The sequence below is a fragment of the Ovis aries genome, chromosome 3, assembly GCF_016772045.2.
Source record: "Ovis aries strain OAR_USU_Benz2616 breed Rambouillet chromosome 3, ARS-UI_Ramb_v3.0, whole genome shotgun sequence".
NCBI lineage: Eukaryota > Metazoa > Chordata > Mammalia > Artiodactyla > Bovidae > Ovis > Ovis aries.
Window position 1 is genome coordinate 177646965 of NC_056056.1, and position 18914 is coordinate 177665878.

At 45.3% G+C, this 18914-nt stretch overlaps 1 protein-coding gene across 5 annotated transcripts in view; it reads right to left on the bottom strand.

Annotated features, from left to right (window-relative positions):
* Positions 1-18914, bottom strand: part of LARGE1 (LARGE xylosyl- and glucuronyltransferase 1) — a 621285-nt gene that overhangs the window by 247054 nt on the left and 355317 nt on the right. For all 5 annotated transcript variants that reach the window (XM_015094041.4, XM_060414116.1, XM_060414117.1 and 2 more), the window contains one exon: positions 8516-8687. In XM_015094041.4, coding sequence (XP_014949527.2) covers positions 8516-8687 — 172 coding nt within the window. The remainder of the gene's footprint in view (positions 1-8515; positions 8688-18914) is intronic.

Below are 18914 nucleotides of genomic sequence, written 5' to 3' on the forward strand. Positions count from 1 at the left end.
TTCACTCAAGGCAGCTGATATCAGAAAAATATTAGAAAAGCAACCGAAGTGAGTAATTCACATTAATGGCAGGTAACCCCAAAATGTTCCCCGGAAGTGTCTGATATTTTTCAAATGAGGATGAATTAGTCACATGAATTTCCACCGCATCAGGCCTTAGATGGCATAACTTGTGCATCCAGGACCAAGCAGGCGTTCAGTAAACATTCATCGAGTATCTGAATGAGCAAGAAAATACCTCTGGGCAGAGGAACTCCCTATAGTTTTAATCTTTAAACTTATCATTATCTCTCCCTGAAATTTTAAAAAAGTCCTGTGGGCCTGACAGGAGGTGGTAACCATTCTAACTGAGACTCAAGCAAGGTATTTACCAAAAATGGCAACAGCACAAGGTTCCAGGACCCTGTGGTCACATAATAAAAGGTCCTCAGGGGACCCTAAGATCTGAGACCCTAAGATCTTTCTCTCTCACTGATTCTAATCAGCCTCCCAATTCAGTTCTTCCTTCTCTAGCCCAGAACTCAACCCCCCCACTCCATTTTCCCTCCAGCACCCTAAGGTAAAAGGAAAACTAGAGAAATAATACTGATAAAAATGATAGTGGCATATTTTCTAGATTCCAAAGTATAAGTGAAAGTGAAGTCGCTCAGTCGTGTCCAACTCTTTGCGACCCGTGGACTGTAGCCCACCAAGCTCCTCTGTCCATGGGATTCTCCAGGCAAGAATACTGGAGTGGGTTGCCATTTCCTTCTCCAGGGGATCTTCCCGACCCAGGGATCGAAGCCAGGTCTCCCACATTGCAGGCAGACGCTTTAACCTCTGCACCACCAGGGAAGCCCTTAAATACAAGAATACAGTCTCTCAGAAAACCTTCTACAGAGACACAGAACTTCAGATCCAAGTACTAACAACAAAGATTTCAAGGGAGGAAAGGAAGCCAGGTTGAAAGAAGAAGGGGGAGGAGGCGAGAGCGAAAGGGGTGGCCGTACAGACATCTCCTGCCACCTACAGATACCCAGGCGTTATGGAACTTTTCCCTGGGCCTCCAGAGAAGGGAGGACTGGAACTCGGCCCTACCAGAAATCAGACCAGACCAGAACCAGAATTCGAGTTCTCCGCCAAGAGGAGGTGATCAGTCTCCAATCTTCAGCTCTAGATTCTAAGGGGACACTTAGAATAGCAACACATTTTCTAGGAGAAAAAGATTAGCAGTCAAGGGGCTTTGTTAAGTCACATCTCAGTTTCAGAAACTGCAAAATGTGAAAAAATCTGCATCAAAAACTGAGATAATTTAACAGATCTCTGCAAAGGACTAGGTGAGTTACATATTTTGCTTCTGAATTATTATTCCTATTAAAACTGAAGTGTAAATTACAGGGGAGAGCTGGACCTCCACTCAGGTCCTAGAACCTCACACTCCACGGTCTCTGCTCTACCCACTGAGACACACAGTTGGTGACTCCCATCAGGACAAAATCCTGACTCTTCTTATATGACCCTCCTCCCAAGCCCCCATCCTCATTAAAAAAATTTTTTTTTATCATTTAGCTTTTTACTTTTTATTTTGTATTGCGATATAGCTGATTAACAATGTTGTGACAGTTTCAGGTGAAGAGCAAAGGGACTCAGCCTTACACATACACGTATCCATCCTCCCCTACACTCCCCTCTTAGCCAGGCTGTCTCATAACATTGAACAGAGTTCCCTGTGCTCTACAGTATATCCTTGCTGGTTATCCATCTTAAACATAGCAGTAAGTGCAGGCATCCAGAAGTTTATTCTCTAAGTCTGTGCTTTTCTGTTTTGTAAGTTCTAGTGTATCATTTCATTTTAGATCTCACATATAAGGGATGTCAAACTTTTTTTCTGACATTCCTTCTCTGGCTTCCTTTCTCCTTCTCTGACTTATTTCACTCAGGATGACCATCTCTAGGTCTATCCATGTTGCTGCACATGGCATTATTTCCTTCTTTTTAATGGCTAAGCAATATTCCATTGTATAATTGTACCTCCCCCTACCCCCGGCCCCCACCGTCCTCATCTTGACTGAGAATATCTGGGGAAACTTTCTTATTCATAGAGGACTAACACCATCTCCTCTAAGATGGAGATTTTCCCATCCTGGCTCTTTCAGGGAGACAGACAGCTGTCTTACTGTGATGACAGCAAAATGATTCTCATATATTCGAAATAGCAGCCACAACACTGCTGGTCATTCCGCTGCATCAGGACCCGTTCTGAGACCTTTTTATGTCTCATTTCACATCACCCTCACCACGTCTCATCATCCCCACTCTGCCAGTAAGAAACAGAGGTCCAGAGACATGAGTAGTGCCAAGGTTAGAAAGATGGTGAGCAGATGGATGGGAGGCAGCCTTAGAAAAGGCCCTGGACGTCTATGTCGGATGACTCCAGGAGTGGACCCTTGAGCTGAACGAGGACGAGGTGGAAGAAATACCTCACAGCACTCTGGAAACTTCTCTTTCCTTCTCTTCCCTAGGAGACTCATAGTGTCTCTCTAGCTCACTTCACAGAGAGCCTGCATCCCTGTGCTTGAAGGAAATTCACACAGTGGACAGAGGTCTGGTCGCCCCATCGGGGGCCCCTGGGGAACATAGGTGTGGCTGTCCTGTCCCATCCCATGAGCCAAGCAGACAGGGCAATCAGGATGTGGCTGGCTTGGTGACACAGTGGTAACTAGAGGCAGGAACTGACATCACTCACTGGGTGTGAGCTGCACCATCAGGGTCTCCTGACACAATCAGTGTATCCTCCATGACCCTTTCTCCTGAGAAGCCTGATCCCCGTCCTTGCTAATCGCAGCCTGCCAATCACACCCCGCCCAGCCTTTAGATGTGCTGACCCCCACCTGCCATCACCCAATGAACCCCCCACTGGATAAACAGCAGATCCAGCCAGCCATCCTCCCTTCAGGGCTGGGAACCACAGCATGGTACCCCTGGATTCTATACCTGGAAATTGGAAAAGGAAACTGTCATAGCCCAACAGGAACATTTTCATAAAACAGTTTTGTTTTCATTCCAAAAATGAATCACCTAAAGATACCTCCAGCCCAGACTCTTTTGTAAGATCCAGACCTATTCATTCCATCTGCACACGCCCAACATGGAACTCGTCACCTGGGGCCATCCACTCCACTCCCGCCTTCGTCTCTCTTCGACATCACTTGCTGCCCCCAACGGCAACATCCTGCTGTAGGGCCACTGTCATATCTTGCTTGGACCACAGCAGTAGACAACCTCCCACCTGCTGCCAAAACTTTCTTTCAAGGCACTGGTTTCCTGCTTCATCTTATAGAACCACCCCATGCTGTAGCCAAAGAAGCCTCTTCAAATCTGAAAATCTGAACATCCTCTTCTGTACCTAAAACTCTCAACTGGTTTCCAGTTACCTTTAGATAAAACCCAAAGTTGCAATTGACAAAACCTTTCGTGGTTCTCTTGCCTTATTTCCTACCCTGCAAACCTGGAATCACATGTTTTATCTGTTCACTTATTTAAGGAGCACCTGCCAGGTATTGTTCTAGGTGCTGGGAAAGCGTCAGGAAGAAGACAGAGACCCCTGCCCTCAAGGTACATATGTATTAGCAGGAAAGACACACGATAATCAGGTAAAGCCAGCCTGGTCCCCGGTATCTAGGGGTCTGTGCGGCTGCCTGGGTGGAGCAGAGCAATCTTAATAAGCAATTATGGACTAGATTAGAAGATGATGGATGCAGTAAAAAAAAAAAAAAACAAAAAAAAAACCAAACCAGGAAAGAACAGCATGAGAGGGATGGGATGGTATCCCAGGTTGCAGGATTAAAGGGGCCAGTTGGAGCAAAACCTTAAAGGGAGTTCTGGCAGCAAGACAGGGAGGGACCTGGGGGACCAGCATTCCCAGCACGGGGACATCAGAGCAAATGACCAAGGCAGGGCCCGCCTGGTCTGTTTGAGGAACAGACTGCAGTTTCGGTGTCTGCACGGCTCTCTCTCTGGACCTCTGGCCTCTGGACACTGCATCCCTTCTAAGTGGGGCCATCAGGCTAATGTTGCCATTGCTTCTTCCCTTCATAAGCCTCCCTGGCTAGGACTGCTGCTGCTGCCTAGTCGCTTCAGTCGTGTCTGACTCTTTGCGACCCTTTGGACTGTAGCCCACCAGCTTCCTCTGTCCATGGAATTCTCCAGGCAAGAGTTACTGGAGTGGGTTGCCATTCCCTTCTCCAGGGGCCCTTCCTGACCCAGGGATCGAACCTGGGTCTCTTGCATTGCAAGCAGATTCTTTGCCGTTTGAACCATCAGGGAAGCCCCTTGGCCAAGGCTGCTTCCCCTCAAGTGTGATTCTACTTCACTGTGAATTCTGCCTTTCAAGGTACTTTCCACACTTTAATGCAACTGTGAGTTCAGTTGGATCTAGAATCTAGTGGTTAAACATCTAGTAGGCTCTGAGGTCAGCCTGGGGTCGGCCTGGCTTCCATCCAGGCTCCACCACTGCCTCGCGCAGGCTGTAGGATCTCAGGCAAGACACTTAAAGACTTTTGAGGGGGAAATAAGATAGTCTGGCTCCCAACACAGAAAAAATAGGAATTAGCAACATGGGGGCAGGTCTGGGTCTGTGTGACTTACTATTTTATCCCCAGGGCCAAGGACAGGTCCAAGGGCTCAAAAGACAATGAATTAATGAATGAGTGACTGAATAGATGTGGAAGGTGGGGCTGGAGGAGTAGGGAAGCAGGGGGAAGGGATGCGAGAAGGTCCCACACAAAGGGCCTAGAGGGCCCAAAAGCCCCTTCAAGGCAAGTGATTAAAACCACAGAAGTTCTTAAATGTCTTGTCAAAAACAATGCTTCCAAAGTCTTCATATTTGGCCTTTTTACATTATTGTACACTTCAAGCTGCCCCATGGCTTTGTGGGCAAAGCTGCAAGGTAATGGAGCAGATACCCATTAATGGTATCTGCTGTTACCCCACAGCTGCTGGCAGGAGTCCTCAGAGAACACGGAACACGGGAAGAATAGTGCAAACTATCTGTGCATTTCCTGCAAGGGCCCTGCTGGCATGGTTCTTGGCTCACTGAGGCCCAGAGGAGTCAAGCAGCCTGCCTGTGGTCACAGGGTCTCCAGAGGAGCTCCAGTTCTGGCTTATTCTACTGGACCAGGATGAATACATGCAGAGGCTTCCTAGGGCTCACAGTTACTCTAAAGAGGGTGTCCTGGAACTTCACAAGCTGGGCCAGTATTCTGCAGATGGAGGTTTTATTTCTCAAATCTGGGGAAAATCACACTTCCTTATGCCTTTGATTCTGCCCCCACGCCAGATGGAGTAGACTTGATCAGGATGCAGAGCCAGGCAAATGCCACACAGGCGATGACCACGGCAGAGACTGAGGCTGGTGTAAGTCCTCTTTACCAGGTTCTCCATGTAATGAGTTTAGGTAAGGGGGATTTCACAGCATCCTTCAGCAGTCAAGTCTATATGAGACAACACTAGTCACTGCAGCCCAGATAAATGAGGTGTTCCAGACCAGAGAAAGCCCAGCAAGGCCAAGCGGCATCAGTGTTACTCCAAAGGTTTACAGTGAAAGATATCAACTGCGATTACCTTTATGAGAGGGGAACCTTCCCTCCTGCATCAGAGTGTTCCACATTTATCGGTCTGTCCTAAGGGACTTCCTTCCTATTCCGTGACCTGGCTTCTAATCATTCGGTTTAGAAAAAATAATCACACACACACACACAATGCTATACTAAAGAGCGCCATACAGAAAAGAGAAGAGCTTACTTTCTTTTCATTTCCTTCTTTTCCCAGAAAAGTTAGGGTGGGCATGGGAAAACCTCAGACGCTTGTTATACTCCTTTGCTGATGACAGCTAGACACAGACACAGTATTCCTTCCTTGAAGGCAGGTGCCCTGTTTTAACAACAGCATCTAATATATTTCTCTGCACTGTGGGGGCCTGACTAATGCTCAAAATGAACCAACGAGAGGATGAGCAATAAAATAAAGCCCATTAACTGAACTCCTTGCAGTCAAACTTCCCCAGCCCTGACCTTGGCCCATATACTCTGCTCTGCCCCAGGAGCTGCCTTGAGTCTCTGAGCCCTCCAAATCCACGTCCTTGGGTCATCTCTGGGAGCAGCAAGAGCCTTGGATGCCTTCCCATCCACAGGGATATGGGGGTGGGCAGGCTTAACACTAGGATTATTACTGTGGTTGTGACTGGCAACAGAACCCTACCAGCGCTGTGGCAGGTCCTTGCTGGGACAGAATAGATGTGATTTCCCAGGGACAGGTTACCTTTAGGGACCACCTGTCCCTGGGATCTTGGTGGGTTACACTCATCCAGGAGAGACTTGCAGCTCTGAATGTATACGGCAGGCTGAGTTTCTCGGCAAGTAGATGCAGGAATGGGAGTGAGCACGCCGGGGGTTAACTTAGGGAGAATTCTCAGGACAGCATCTATGAAAGGGGCAACGTGCCAGCAGGACTGGGCACAGGGAGAAACGGGGCTGCCAGGCAGACGCCAGTGGATCCTGCAAGATTTCACATGCATCATTCAGTCCCTGGTGTGGGGCATGGCCCCGGGCAAGGTGATTCTCTTCACCTGAGACCATTCCCCAAAGAGGGCTGAGAGCAGAGCCCACCTGCAAGGAGTCTTTCTGCAGCTGGAGGAATGAGCCTTTCCCCCCAAAGGGGAATGTGAGTGTCCACCACACACAATTACTACTCTCATCCTGCAAGACGGATATGATCATCACCTCTACAGTGACATGGTCCCAGCTGGAGGTGGAGGTCCCTCCCTCCATGGGAGGTGGTGACTCTCCCTCCCCTCCACTTCTCATCATACAGCCAGGGCCCAGTGGATGACTCCTTACAGCCGGTGACCCCTGGCGGTGATGCAACAAATGCCTGCTGAATAAATACATCACTGAAAACTGAAGGTCAGCACTAAAATAGGAATAAAAAGCCACATAACTATAGGAAAAAATGGCCCTAATGAGTGCAGTGTAATCAGGAAAAAATAAAAACAAATAGATGTGACGGGGCACAGGGAAGGCAATACACACACGCACTGTGGTCTCAGCTCCAAGTGGAACCTTGCATCCCGCCAAGCTTCTGTCCCTTTATTTGTGAACTGAAACGACAGATCGAAACATTCTACGGAGAAGAGCTCAGAAAGCTGAGACACACTCTGTTTCAACAGAGTCTATTAGTGTCATTATTGACATGAATAAGGAAAGTTTTGATCCTGACAAGGAAAAGAGTCCAAGGCTCAGAGTGTTTTGCCCCCATGGTGCGCTGAGGACTTTTTTCAATTATCCCAAAGCTGGGAGGCTCCCAGAAGGAAGCAGGCAGAGACTGCAGTGGGTGAAAAATTTACTCTTCTCTCAGTGAATGGAAACAGAAACCAACTGGAATAGCCTGTGAATCTTGAGAATGCTGTGATTTAAAATCACTAAGCAATATTTCACCTTCAGAGGATAAAGAGCTATAGAGAAGAGGCAGGAGGGATTTTAAACACAGAAGCCAGCGTGCAGAAGTCAGAAAAAAAAAAAAACCACTCACTGCTAGGTTTATCTCTCAATGTATTTGTCTAATATTGAGAATATAAAACTAATAACATAATTTAAAGGATAACACCTGGGAGAGGGGTATTAAAATGGACTGAGATGACCCAGACGGATGGTGCGGGGAGGGAGGAGGGAGGGGGGTTCAGGATGGGGAACACATGTATACCTGTGGTGGATTCATGTTGATTTGTGGCAAAACCAATACAATATTGTAAAGTAATTAACCTCCAATTAAAATAAATAAATTTATATTAAAAAATAAAATAGTAGTACGGTTTGTGCCTGCCACTTCTCTCATGAATCCACATCAGTTATGAACACTGACTGTCCTCACAATTTCCCACCTGATACTCACACATACCTCGGGGCAGTGACAAGAGTTAACAATAAAAACTAAGAAGAAACTGACTAGAAAGAACCTCTTAGAACGCCGAACTTACATACTTCTTTAAAATGATAAACCATCAACTTTTTAATGAAAGAAAAAGTCATAAGAACATTTTCAAACACTCTATAATGAATACCATCACCACCATCTCACAGGCTTTCTCAGCAATCAAAGTATCATTTGATAAAAAGGGAAAACCGATAAACGCATGTCTCCACACAAGGAAGCCAACACTCAATTATGGGCACACAAAATACACACATTTGATGTCTGTCTCTTACAAAGCAATTCAACAACCCTCAGTTGGGTTCTTCCTATGAACACAGATCTTACCTCTTCAATTATTAAAGACATACAAGCCAATCCCTGTTTTCCTCTAACAAGTATCAAATGAGAGTAGAACTGATGCTCACCTCTATTTATAATTCCTTGTCTATTTCATTAGCATGACCTCCTTAAGAGATGCCCTCACATTAAAAAAAAAATACAATTGCTATTCTTGTTATGTCAGTCGACACCTTCAGATATCAGGAAAAAATAATAGAGCTACAATTACCTTTGAACTTGTGGAACACAGCCCAGAGCTCAGCAATGTCTGTTGCAAAGGTGATGTCTGTGTCAAGGACGATGACCCTCTCCAGGTTGGCAGGAAGAGTCTTGGTGAGGACAAGCTTCATCAGACCATAAATCCCAGAGTAGTGTTTGTTGGGGATCCAGGAAACTTCAGACTAGACAGGGAAGTGAAGAGAAAGAGTAGGAGAAAGCAAAAAAAAAAAAAAAATCACTACATTAAAATTTTTGCACAAGCATTATAAATAGTGCCTGGTACATAAAAAGTTTCTGATAAAAATTGTTGAGTAAATGAATGAATATTTTCTTAAAGATTTGTTCATGTAATTTACAGTTTGGCTTGTGAAGTTCTTTTGGAAGAAAATGTATCTGAATCAAGGGAGAAGGAGAGTAATGTTTTTGAAATAACTACCCCATGCAAATACATTAAAATAAGATTTCTGTTATTATAGAAATTATATAGGCTCACTGGAGAAGACAATATTCACAAAAGAAGAAATACAAGTTTCAAAAATGGAATCATACTGTATATATTTTTGCAACCAATGTCTAATTGTTCCTGGATAGATATATTTCTTACAGTCTTATTCCATTTCTGTGCCATTAAAAATGATTACTTAATGGTATCATTAAGGCGTACACTTATCTATTTTTTATTTTTCAGATGGACTTCTTTTTTTATATAAATTTATTTATTTTCATTGGAGGTTAATTACTTTATAATATTGTATTGGTTTTAGCAGGTTATTGTTACTCCATTCTTTTTTATTTTTTTAGTTTTTTATTTTTTAAATTTTAAAATCTTTAATTCTTACATGCGTTCCCAAACATGAACCCCCCTCCCACCTCCCTCCCCACAACATCCCTCTGGGTCATCCCCATGCACCAGCCCCAAGCATGCTGCACCCTGCGTCAGACATAGACTGGCGATTCAATTCTTACATGATAGTATACATGTTAGAATGCCATTCAAAGACACAGGAAGGACTTGGTCATGGTCTATATGCCATTCTTCACTGGGTAGCAAGACAGGATGTACACACAGAAGGGTGACCCACGGAGTGCTATACTGAAATCCTCACATGCTATTCAGGATTGACAGGTGGCTTAGTGGTAAAGAACCTGCCTGCCAGTGCGGGAGAGGCTGGTTCAATCCCTGGGTCAGGCAGATCCCGTGGAGTAGGAAATGGCAACCACTCCAGGATTCTTGCCTGGAGAACCCCGTGGACAGAGGAGCCTGGCGGGCTACAGTCCATGGGGTCCCAGAGAGTCAGACACGACTGAGCAACTGAGAACATACAAGAATAAACAAAGGAATGGCAAGTGTCCCTCAATGGTGGGAACATCAGCCACACACCCTAGCACCATTTGATAATACTGCTGATGATACCACTAGCACTACTCCTAGTGCTACTGATAATGAAGGCTAATAATACCGAACGCCAGTGTGATGAAAGCTTCCAGAAGCACAGGTCACTTATGAAGACCCTGCGGCAGGGTCTCGTCTCAGCTGTCACGGGAATCTCCATGGAAGCCAAAGTACACTTGTTTTCAAGAAATGAACATTTGGAATGGGACCCTTTAATGGAAAATGTGGTCACATCATAAAAATTCCAAAAAATATTCTCCCTTTTGGTCCTTATAATTCCATTCGAGGACACTCTTTTTTTTTTTTTTAAGTCACACTTAAGAATGAGATCAAAGTTTTATTCCTGAAGTTTATCACCATGTCATAAAAGTAAATAAAGAGCAACAATCCAAATGCCAAAAAATTAAACAGTTAATTAAAACATGGTATTTAAAAAATTTGATAGAGGACTTTCCTGGTGGTACAGTGGTTAAGACTCCACACTCCCAATGCAGGGGACCCCAGGTTCGATCCCTGGTCAGGGAACTAGAACCCATATGCCCTAAGATCCTGCATGCCATAGGTAAGAGCCAATATTTGTTGCTGTTTAGTTGCTAACTCGTGTCCAACTCTTTGTGACCCCATGGACTGTAGCCCACAAGGCCCCTCTGTCCATGAGATTTCCCAGGCAAGATTACTGGTGTGGGTTGCCATTCCATTTCCTTCTCAACAAAGAGACCACATGCTGTGGCTAAAGAAAAAAAAAATCCTGCGTGTCACAACTAAAAACTGATGCAGACAAAAAACACTGATAGCACACTGTGCAGTTGTTACAAACAACACAGATTAAGATGAAATGAAAAGAAACTGACATATGTTAAAAGTAAAAATAAAAGGAAGCTTAAAAATTGCTTTTGCTTATTAACCACTATATATAATCAAACAATATGAAAACGTATCCACTCAGATTAATGCAAAGAAAAAAGAAATGGGAGCACAGCATCAAACACTGACATCAATCATTTGGGGGATGAGAGGAGTACAGTCTCTCTCTATAGACAGATACAGATATGAGGAAGTGTTAGTCCTCAGTCGTGTCTGACTCTTCGAGACCCCATGGACTGTAGCCTGCCAGGCTTCTCTGTCCACAGAATTCACCAGGCAGGAATACTGGAATGGGTAGCCATTCTCTTCTCCAGGGGATCTTCCCAACCCAGGGACTGAACCAGTCGTGTCCAACTCTTTGTGACCCCATGAACTGCAGCATGCCAGGCCTCCCTGTCCATCACCAACTCCCTCTTTGCATTGAGTACAATTTTGACCAGAAAAAAAGAATAAATAAACTGAACTCTTCACCATGTGTCAGTTTCAAGAGAAAGAACCACTGACTGCCTACAACCTGTCCCCTTGCTCCGGGGTAGCATGGAGGAGGGAAAAAGAAACAAAAGTTAAAATCTGGACTCTAGCCCCACATGAAGGGTTGATCTCAGCCTTGGTCTCTTTACGGGTAAAAATGGAGCTGCTGCTACGTCACAGTTCAGTTCAGTTCAGTTGCTCAGTCGTCTCCGACTCTTTGCGACCCCATGAACTGCAGCACACCAGACCTCCCTGTCCATCACCAACTCCCGGAGTTCACCCAAACCCATGCCCATTGAGTTGGTGATGCTACCCAACCGTCTCATCCTCTGTTGTTCCCTTCTCCTCCTGCCCCCAATCCCTTCAAGCATCAGGGTCTTTTCCAATGAGTCAGCTCTTCGCATCAGGTGGCCAAAGTATTGGAGTTTCAGCTTCAACATCAGTCCTTCCAATGAGCACCCAGGACTGATCTCCTTTAGGATGGACTGGTTGGATCTCCTTGCAGTCCAAGGGACTCTCAAGAGTCTTCTCCAACACCACAGTTCAAAAGCATCAATTCTTCAGTGCTCAGCTTTCTTCACAGTCCAACTCTCACATCCATACATGACCACAGGAAAAACCACAGCCTTGACTAGATGGACCTTTGTTGACAAAGTAATGTCTCTGCTTTTCAATATGCTGTCTAGGTTGGTCATAACTTTCCTTCCAAGGAGTAAGTGTCTTTTAATTTCATGGCTGCAGTCACCATCTACAGTGATTCTGGAGCCCAGAAAAATAAAGTCAGTCACTGTTTTCACTGTTTCCCCATCTATTTGCCTGGACATGGAACAACAGACTTGTTCCAAATAGGAAAAGGAGTACGTCAAGGCTGTATATTGTCACTGTGCTTATTTAACTTATATAACTTATATGCAGAGTACATCATGAGAAATGATGGGCTGGATGAAGCACAACCTGGAATCAAGATTTCCAGGAGAAATAGCAATAACCTCAGATATGCAGATGACACCACCCTTATGGCAGAAAGTGAAGAAGAACTAAAGAACCTCTTGATGAAAATGAAAGAGGAGAGTGAAAAAGTTGGCTTAAAGCTCAAGACCATGGCATCCGGTCCCATCACTTCATGACAAATAGATGGCTAATGTAAAAACTGAAGGAGTTTAAAGGACTCAACTGCTTGGTACACAAAACATCCTCAGCAAATGTGGTCCCACCCTTTGTCCTGATTCTCTCTCCCCATTTCCAGTATGTACATAGCTATGCTTGGGTTTGATCTCTGGGTGAGGAGGATCCCCTGGAGAAGGGAATAGCAACCCACTCCAGTATTCTTACCTGGAAAATTCCACGGACAGAGGAGTCTATGGGGTTGCAAAGAGTTGGATGTGGCTGAACAACTAACAAAGAATTGATGCATTTGAACGGTGGTGTTGGAGACCACTCTTGAGAGTTCCTCGGACTGCAAGGAGATCCAATCAGTACGTCCTAAAAGGGGATAAGTCCTGAGTGTTCATTGGAAGGACTGATGCTGAAGCTGAAACTCCAATACTTTGGCCACCTGATGAGACGAACTGACTCATTTGAAAAGACCCTGATGCTGGGAAAGACTGAAGGCAGGAGGAGACGGGCACGAGAGAGGATGAAATGGTTGGATGGCATCACCAACTCAATGGAGATGAGTTTAAGTAAACTCTGGGAGCTGGTGATGGACAGGGAGGCTTGGCATGCTGCAGTCCATGGGGTTGGCAGAGTCAGACACAACTGAGTGACTGAACTGAGCTGAGGAACTAACACACACGCGCGCATACGCCTCTTCAATACTTAATACTGAAGTCTGGGGGCATCTCTGGGATCTAGTACAGAACTGAACCTTGGGTCCTAGAGTCAGATATACTTGCATTCATATTATGATACTGTCAATTAATCACCATGTCCACTTGGCCAAGTCTGCTAGGCTTGAGTTTCTGCCGTTTATAAAAGGGAGTCACTTCCAGTGTATCATTATCGGTCAGGGTGTGGGTGAATGCAGAATTTAAGGGCAGAAACAAGGCACTGGGCAGGCTTGGTGAGGGGAAGAGTTGGGGGCCATTACCACTCAAGGCATGAAGGGCCAATGCCAGCTGCTGCTAGTATCCAAAGAAGGGAGTCAGATGAATAAGCCCCTTAGCAGGAGCAGTGACCTTCAGAAGAGAGACATGACCTTGCTGCAACAATCCCTCAGGATGGATCAAGGAGAGAGATCTCAGCTCCCTCTCTCCTCCTGCCCCTAGGACTCCTGCCAGGGTAGCCCACTGGGCAAACCCAAACATAATCCAGTGAGAAAGTAAGCTTGGGGATGCAGCCCTTAGGCATCAGCCCAAGGGGAAGAGTGAAGAAAGATGAGAAAGACCCCAGAGGGACAAACCTAACAGAACAGAATGGCCATTAATTTAAACAAATGACGGCAAGATCAAAGCACCAAGCCTTACACATCACAGACACAACACACATCTGCAGGATGGCTGGGGAGATGGAAGGATGCATGGGGAGACAGATGGATGGGTGGACGGACAGATGGATGGCACAGGAAGGTGACTGATTAGTCGCAAATCCTCACCAAGCAAGATGCAAAGCTATAGCTGGAATCTGTCAGGCGAAATGTTTATGTTCCTCTCCGAAACCATAGTCTTCCTTTGAAGTCAGCTTCCAGGCCAGCCATCACCTTAAGATCTGACGCCTGAGGACTCTGAATAATTCCCTCCTGTGGGTTTTATAAAACTCTTCCTCGTGTAAGCCTGGGCCTTTGGAACTCAGCTTGGTTTCCTCACTCCCCTGAGAATTTGCCTGAACTGAAGCTTGGCAATCACCGGCCCATGCCGCAGAGTCGTGCTATTTAATCAGACCTTTGATTAACTTATTCATCTATTTTGGTTACCATCAAAGCAAGAGAGCTTGGTGGAGGCCGAACACCAGCACGTTGGGTTAAGCCGTCTAATTAGACAGCTCCATCTCCCGGCTTTATTTTTCACACACAGGCGAGGCACTCGGATGCATCACAGAACAGTAGGACTATAGGAATAAATTAATCTCAACGTGAGCCCAGGCCTGAACGTCGCCCCAAGTCCCTGACTTAATACATAATCAATTAAGTTAGAGTGTTCAATTAGAGGTAAAGGAAGCATTCGAATGGGTTTGTATTCAGAAAGAAAATCCCAGAAAGCAAACTAAGGAATCTAGAGGGGGGAAGAACGTGTGGTGAGAAGCAGATGTATTTGTTACAAATGGCTCCTTCCCTTAGACGCAGTATGGAACCTGCGCTCTCTGCCTCTGTCCAAATCTTGCTCTTCCTCCAAGTCCCAGCTTGGAAGGAACCAGCCTCCGGCCCCCTTCCCTGCTGCCCAAGGCTGGATGAGGGCTCCCAAATCGAGCTATTTCCTTTCCTTCGGCACAGCAAGCCATCACACTGTGTCTAATTTTCCATGCCTTTTCCCAGCTCTGGACTAGAAATCCTTGAGGTAGGCATGATGTCATTCATATTATGGTAACAACACAGTCATTTGATCATGTGCATGACTGCAGACTTAACCAGGCCTCAGTTCAAATGCCACCTGTGACATTTTTGCCAATTAGGAGAAGAGGCATCTGTAATTGCTTGGGTTCAGATCGGTACAGTACATTGAAAAAGGCACAGCTTGTTGAGCCCCAGAGCCTGGTTTTTAGCACGAGTTCTAATAAGCTTATAAGCTATGTGACTCAAGGCAAATCACTTAACCACCATAAGCCTCAGTTTTCTCATCTGCAAAATGGGAACTTCAAATGCTCACTTCACAATATTGCTGTGAGGATTACAAAGCATCTATTCATTAAGAGAAGGGAAGAAAATGGGCTTCCCTGGTGGGTCAATGGTAAAGAAGCTGCCTGCCAAAGCAGGGGACACGGGTTTGATCCCTGGTCCGGGAAGATCCTCATGCCTTAGATAAACTAAGTCTGTGTGCCCCAACTACTGAGCCTGTGCTCTACTGAAACTACTAAAGCATACGTGCCCTAGAGTCCATGCTCAGCAACAAGAGAAACCAGAGTGAGAGCTCCAGACACCACAACTAGAGAGTAGCCCCAGCTCGCCGAAACTAGAGAAAAGCCCGCACAGCAAGCAAGACCCAGCACAGGCAAAATATGCATATAAATTGTAACCAAAAAAAAAAAAAAAAAAAGAGGGAAGTGAAGTCCATTCCCTTCTCCTAATGAGTGTGTGTCACTGCTACCCAGATTCAGATGATACATGATTTGGAACATGATAAAGACAAGACATTAAACCCAGGGATAGAACTCAGGTCTCCTGCATTGCAGGTGGATTCTTTACCAGCTGAGCCACAAAGGAAGCCCAAGAATACTGGAGTGGGTAGCCTAGCCCTTCTTCAGCAGATCTTCCTGACCTAGGAACCCAACCAGGGTCTCCTGCTTTGCAGGTGGATTCTTTGCCAACTGAGCTATCAGGGAAGCCCATAGTATTAATAACTTTGACAATAAAAGGGAAACAGGGAACAGAGATACTTCTGACAGAGAAAATAAATCACCCATATCTTTTCCCTATATTTCTATATATAAGATTAATAAATCACAAACTGGGATCTACTGGGAAAGGTGAAGCCCTCTCTAGCGAATCTCCAAATTGGACCACACATCCTGGGTTTTAGGAGGAGGGGAAAAATGGGTGTGAGTGGCCACCCATATAACTTTTACGGGGAGTCTCCCGGTACAATCCACACTGCTACTGATTTCACTTCCAGCCTACATACAATAAACTCCAGTCCAACTGAGGATATTAAATTCTTGGAATCAACAGAAAGAAAGTAAAAGTGTTAGTTGTCCACTAGTGTCCAACTCTTTGCAACCCCATGGACTGTAGCCTGCCAGGCTTCTTTGTCCATGGAATTCTCCAGGCAAGAATACTAGGGTGGGTAACCATTCCCTTCTCCAGGGGATTGTCCTGACCAGGAATCGCCCAGGTATCCTGCACTGCAGCCAGATTCCTGACCTTGTGAGCCACCAGGGAATCAGTGTGGAGAAGACCATCTTCAGAGGCAAGTTACAGAGACCTGGAAGGCGTCATGCAGACTGGCCCCCGGAGTATGCTGTAGAAACACCACCACCTAGCTGAGCAATATCCTAGCATGTTCCTCATCACTGAACACGCCAAAGGGTTCATGTAATTAAAATAATAAGAATGAAAGCTAGGTTTATGTTAATGGACAGATTATTATCCTTCCAATGGCTGTTAATAATTCTAGGCAGACATGCTCTAAGATTTAATTAGCAAAAATGCAACTGAGCTTAAGATACCACTGAATGCACTTACATAAAGGAGCATAAGCAATTCTTACGGGGGCACTGGGATGCCCCCATAATGATAACACTATCTAGCCTTTGCTGGGGCTTGAGCTGTTTACTGGCCATCAGGCCCTGTGAGGGGCTCCTTGGGGGGCTTCCTAGGTGGCGCTAGTGGTAAAGAACCCACCTGCCAATGCAAGAGGCAGATGCAACTTCGATCCCTGGATTGGGAAGATCCCCTGGAGAAGGAAATTGCAACCCATTCCCGTATTCTTGTCTGGAGAATCCCATGGACAGAGGAGCCTGGTGGGCTACAGTCCATAGGGTTGCAGAGAGTCAGACATGACTTAGCGATGGAGCACGCAAGCACACAGGCACTGTGGGGAGAGCTTTCTATATGCTATCTTATTTACATTGCTTCCAACTAGACTAAAGGTCAGGTATTAATATCCCTGTATATGAACTGTGGGGGTAGAGGACTGAGTCCTTTCCCCTTCCTCAAATTTCAGCCCCTCAGCCTTAGATACTCTGCTCTGAAATGATGCAGTGTTTCTTTCTTCTTTACCCTTCCCATAGTTACTGGTCTATTCAGAGCTGTCCTCCACTCCTCAGGGCTAGTAACTGTAGGGTCGTAGCCACGACCCTGCCTCCATCAGTGAAATCTACGTTCGCCAAGAAGGAGCTTTTTTCCAAGGCAATTAGATACAAAGACTTTGGAGTTGGGTATTCCTGAATTGAAAATCTGTGGATTTTAATTTTTTCACAGGAGTAAGAGTAGTATATCTTGCTCCCTTCCTAGGGAATTGCTCTGTTTCTAATCTGGAATCTTTCCTCATCATCCTAGGAATATTTTCTGCTCAAAATAAATTTCTTCAGCCAGGACATGGAAGCAACCTAAATGTCCGACAGAGAAACGGGTAAAGAAGACGCGGTACACATGACTCGGCCAATCCTGAAGGAGACCGACCGGACTACTCCCTGGAAGGACTGATGCCGAATCTCCAATGCTTTGGCCACCTGATGCGAAGAGCCGACTCACTGGAAAAGACCTGATGCTGCGAAAGATTGGAGGCAGGAGGAGAAGAGGGTGACAGAGGATGAGATGGCTGGATGGCATCACCAAGTCAACAGACATGAGTTTGAGCAAACTCTGGGAGATAGTGAAGGACAGGGAAGCCTGGCATGCTGCAGTTCATGGGGTCACAAAGAGTCAGACACAACTTAGCAACAACAATCATTAAAAGGAATGAAACTGAGTCACTTATAGAGACATGGGTGGACTTGGAGACTGTCATACAGAGTGACAAAGTCAAAGAGAGAAAAACAAATATCGTCTATTAATGCATTTATGTGGGATTTAGAAAAATGGTACAGAGGAACCTATTTGCAAAGCAGAAACAGAGGTATATGTATAGAAAACAGATGTATGGACACCAAAGCGGGGATGAGGGGGCATCGGATGTACTGGGAGATTGGGATTGACATATATACACTATTGATACTATGTATAAAATTGATAACTACTGGGAACCTACTGTACAGCGCAGGGGACTCTACTCAGAGCTCTGGGTGACTGAACGGGAAGGACCTAAAAAAGAGGGGACATGTGTATAGATATAGCTGATTCACTTTGCTGTATAGCAGAAACTAACACACACTGTAAAGCAACTATATTCCAATACAAATTTCTTTCAAAAAGGAAAAAACAATACATTTATTTTACCTATCCACTTTTTCCTGTGGATTAAAAATCACCTTGACTCATTTTTAAAAGTTAAAGAAGAAATCATCCTGGCTGCAGAATGTCTGAAAAGTCATTTGCCTTTCATGTTGTTTTGGAATGGTTGTCTTGGCAACCAACCTGTATGTTCAGAACATAATTGCTGAGAAATGGAAGATAAGAAACTCAGGTGGGTGGGGGACCTTGGGCCATGCCATGGAGGACTGTGAACTGAACATAAGCTTGGGAGTCTGAACGGCCAGATTCCCACTGGCGAGCTCATTGCTCTCGTCCTCAATCTGCTCACCCATAAAAGAGAGGAAATAAATATGTATCCCATGAGGTTTGCCAAAGCACTAAACGAGGCAAGATAATGAAAGGGTCTGGTACAGTGTGTGCTATACTGCAAGCGCTCAACATAAGCTTTTCAATTGGCTAACAGCTCGCACTCTGGAGTCTGACTGCCTGGATTTGAATCCTGGCTCCATCACTCACCAGGCTGGGCCACTTTGAAGTAATTAAACTGCTCCATGTACCTCTGTTTTCTCATCTGCAAAATGGGCATCCACACAGAACATACTCCATAGGCTTGTGAGAATTCTGATGCTGTATATAGGTACTGACAATTATTTTTAATTTGTAGTATTACTGATGATG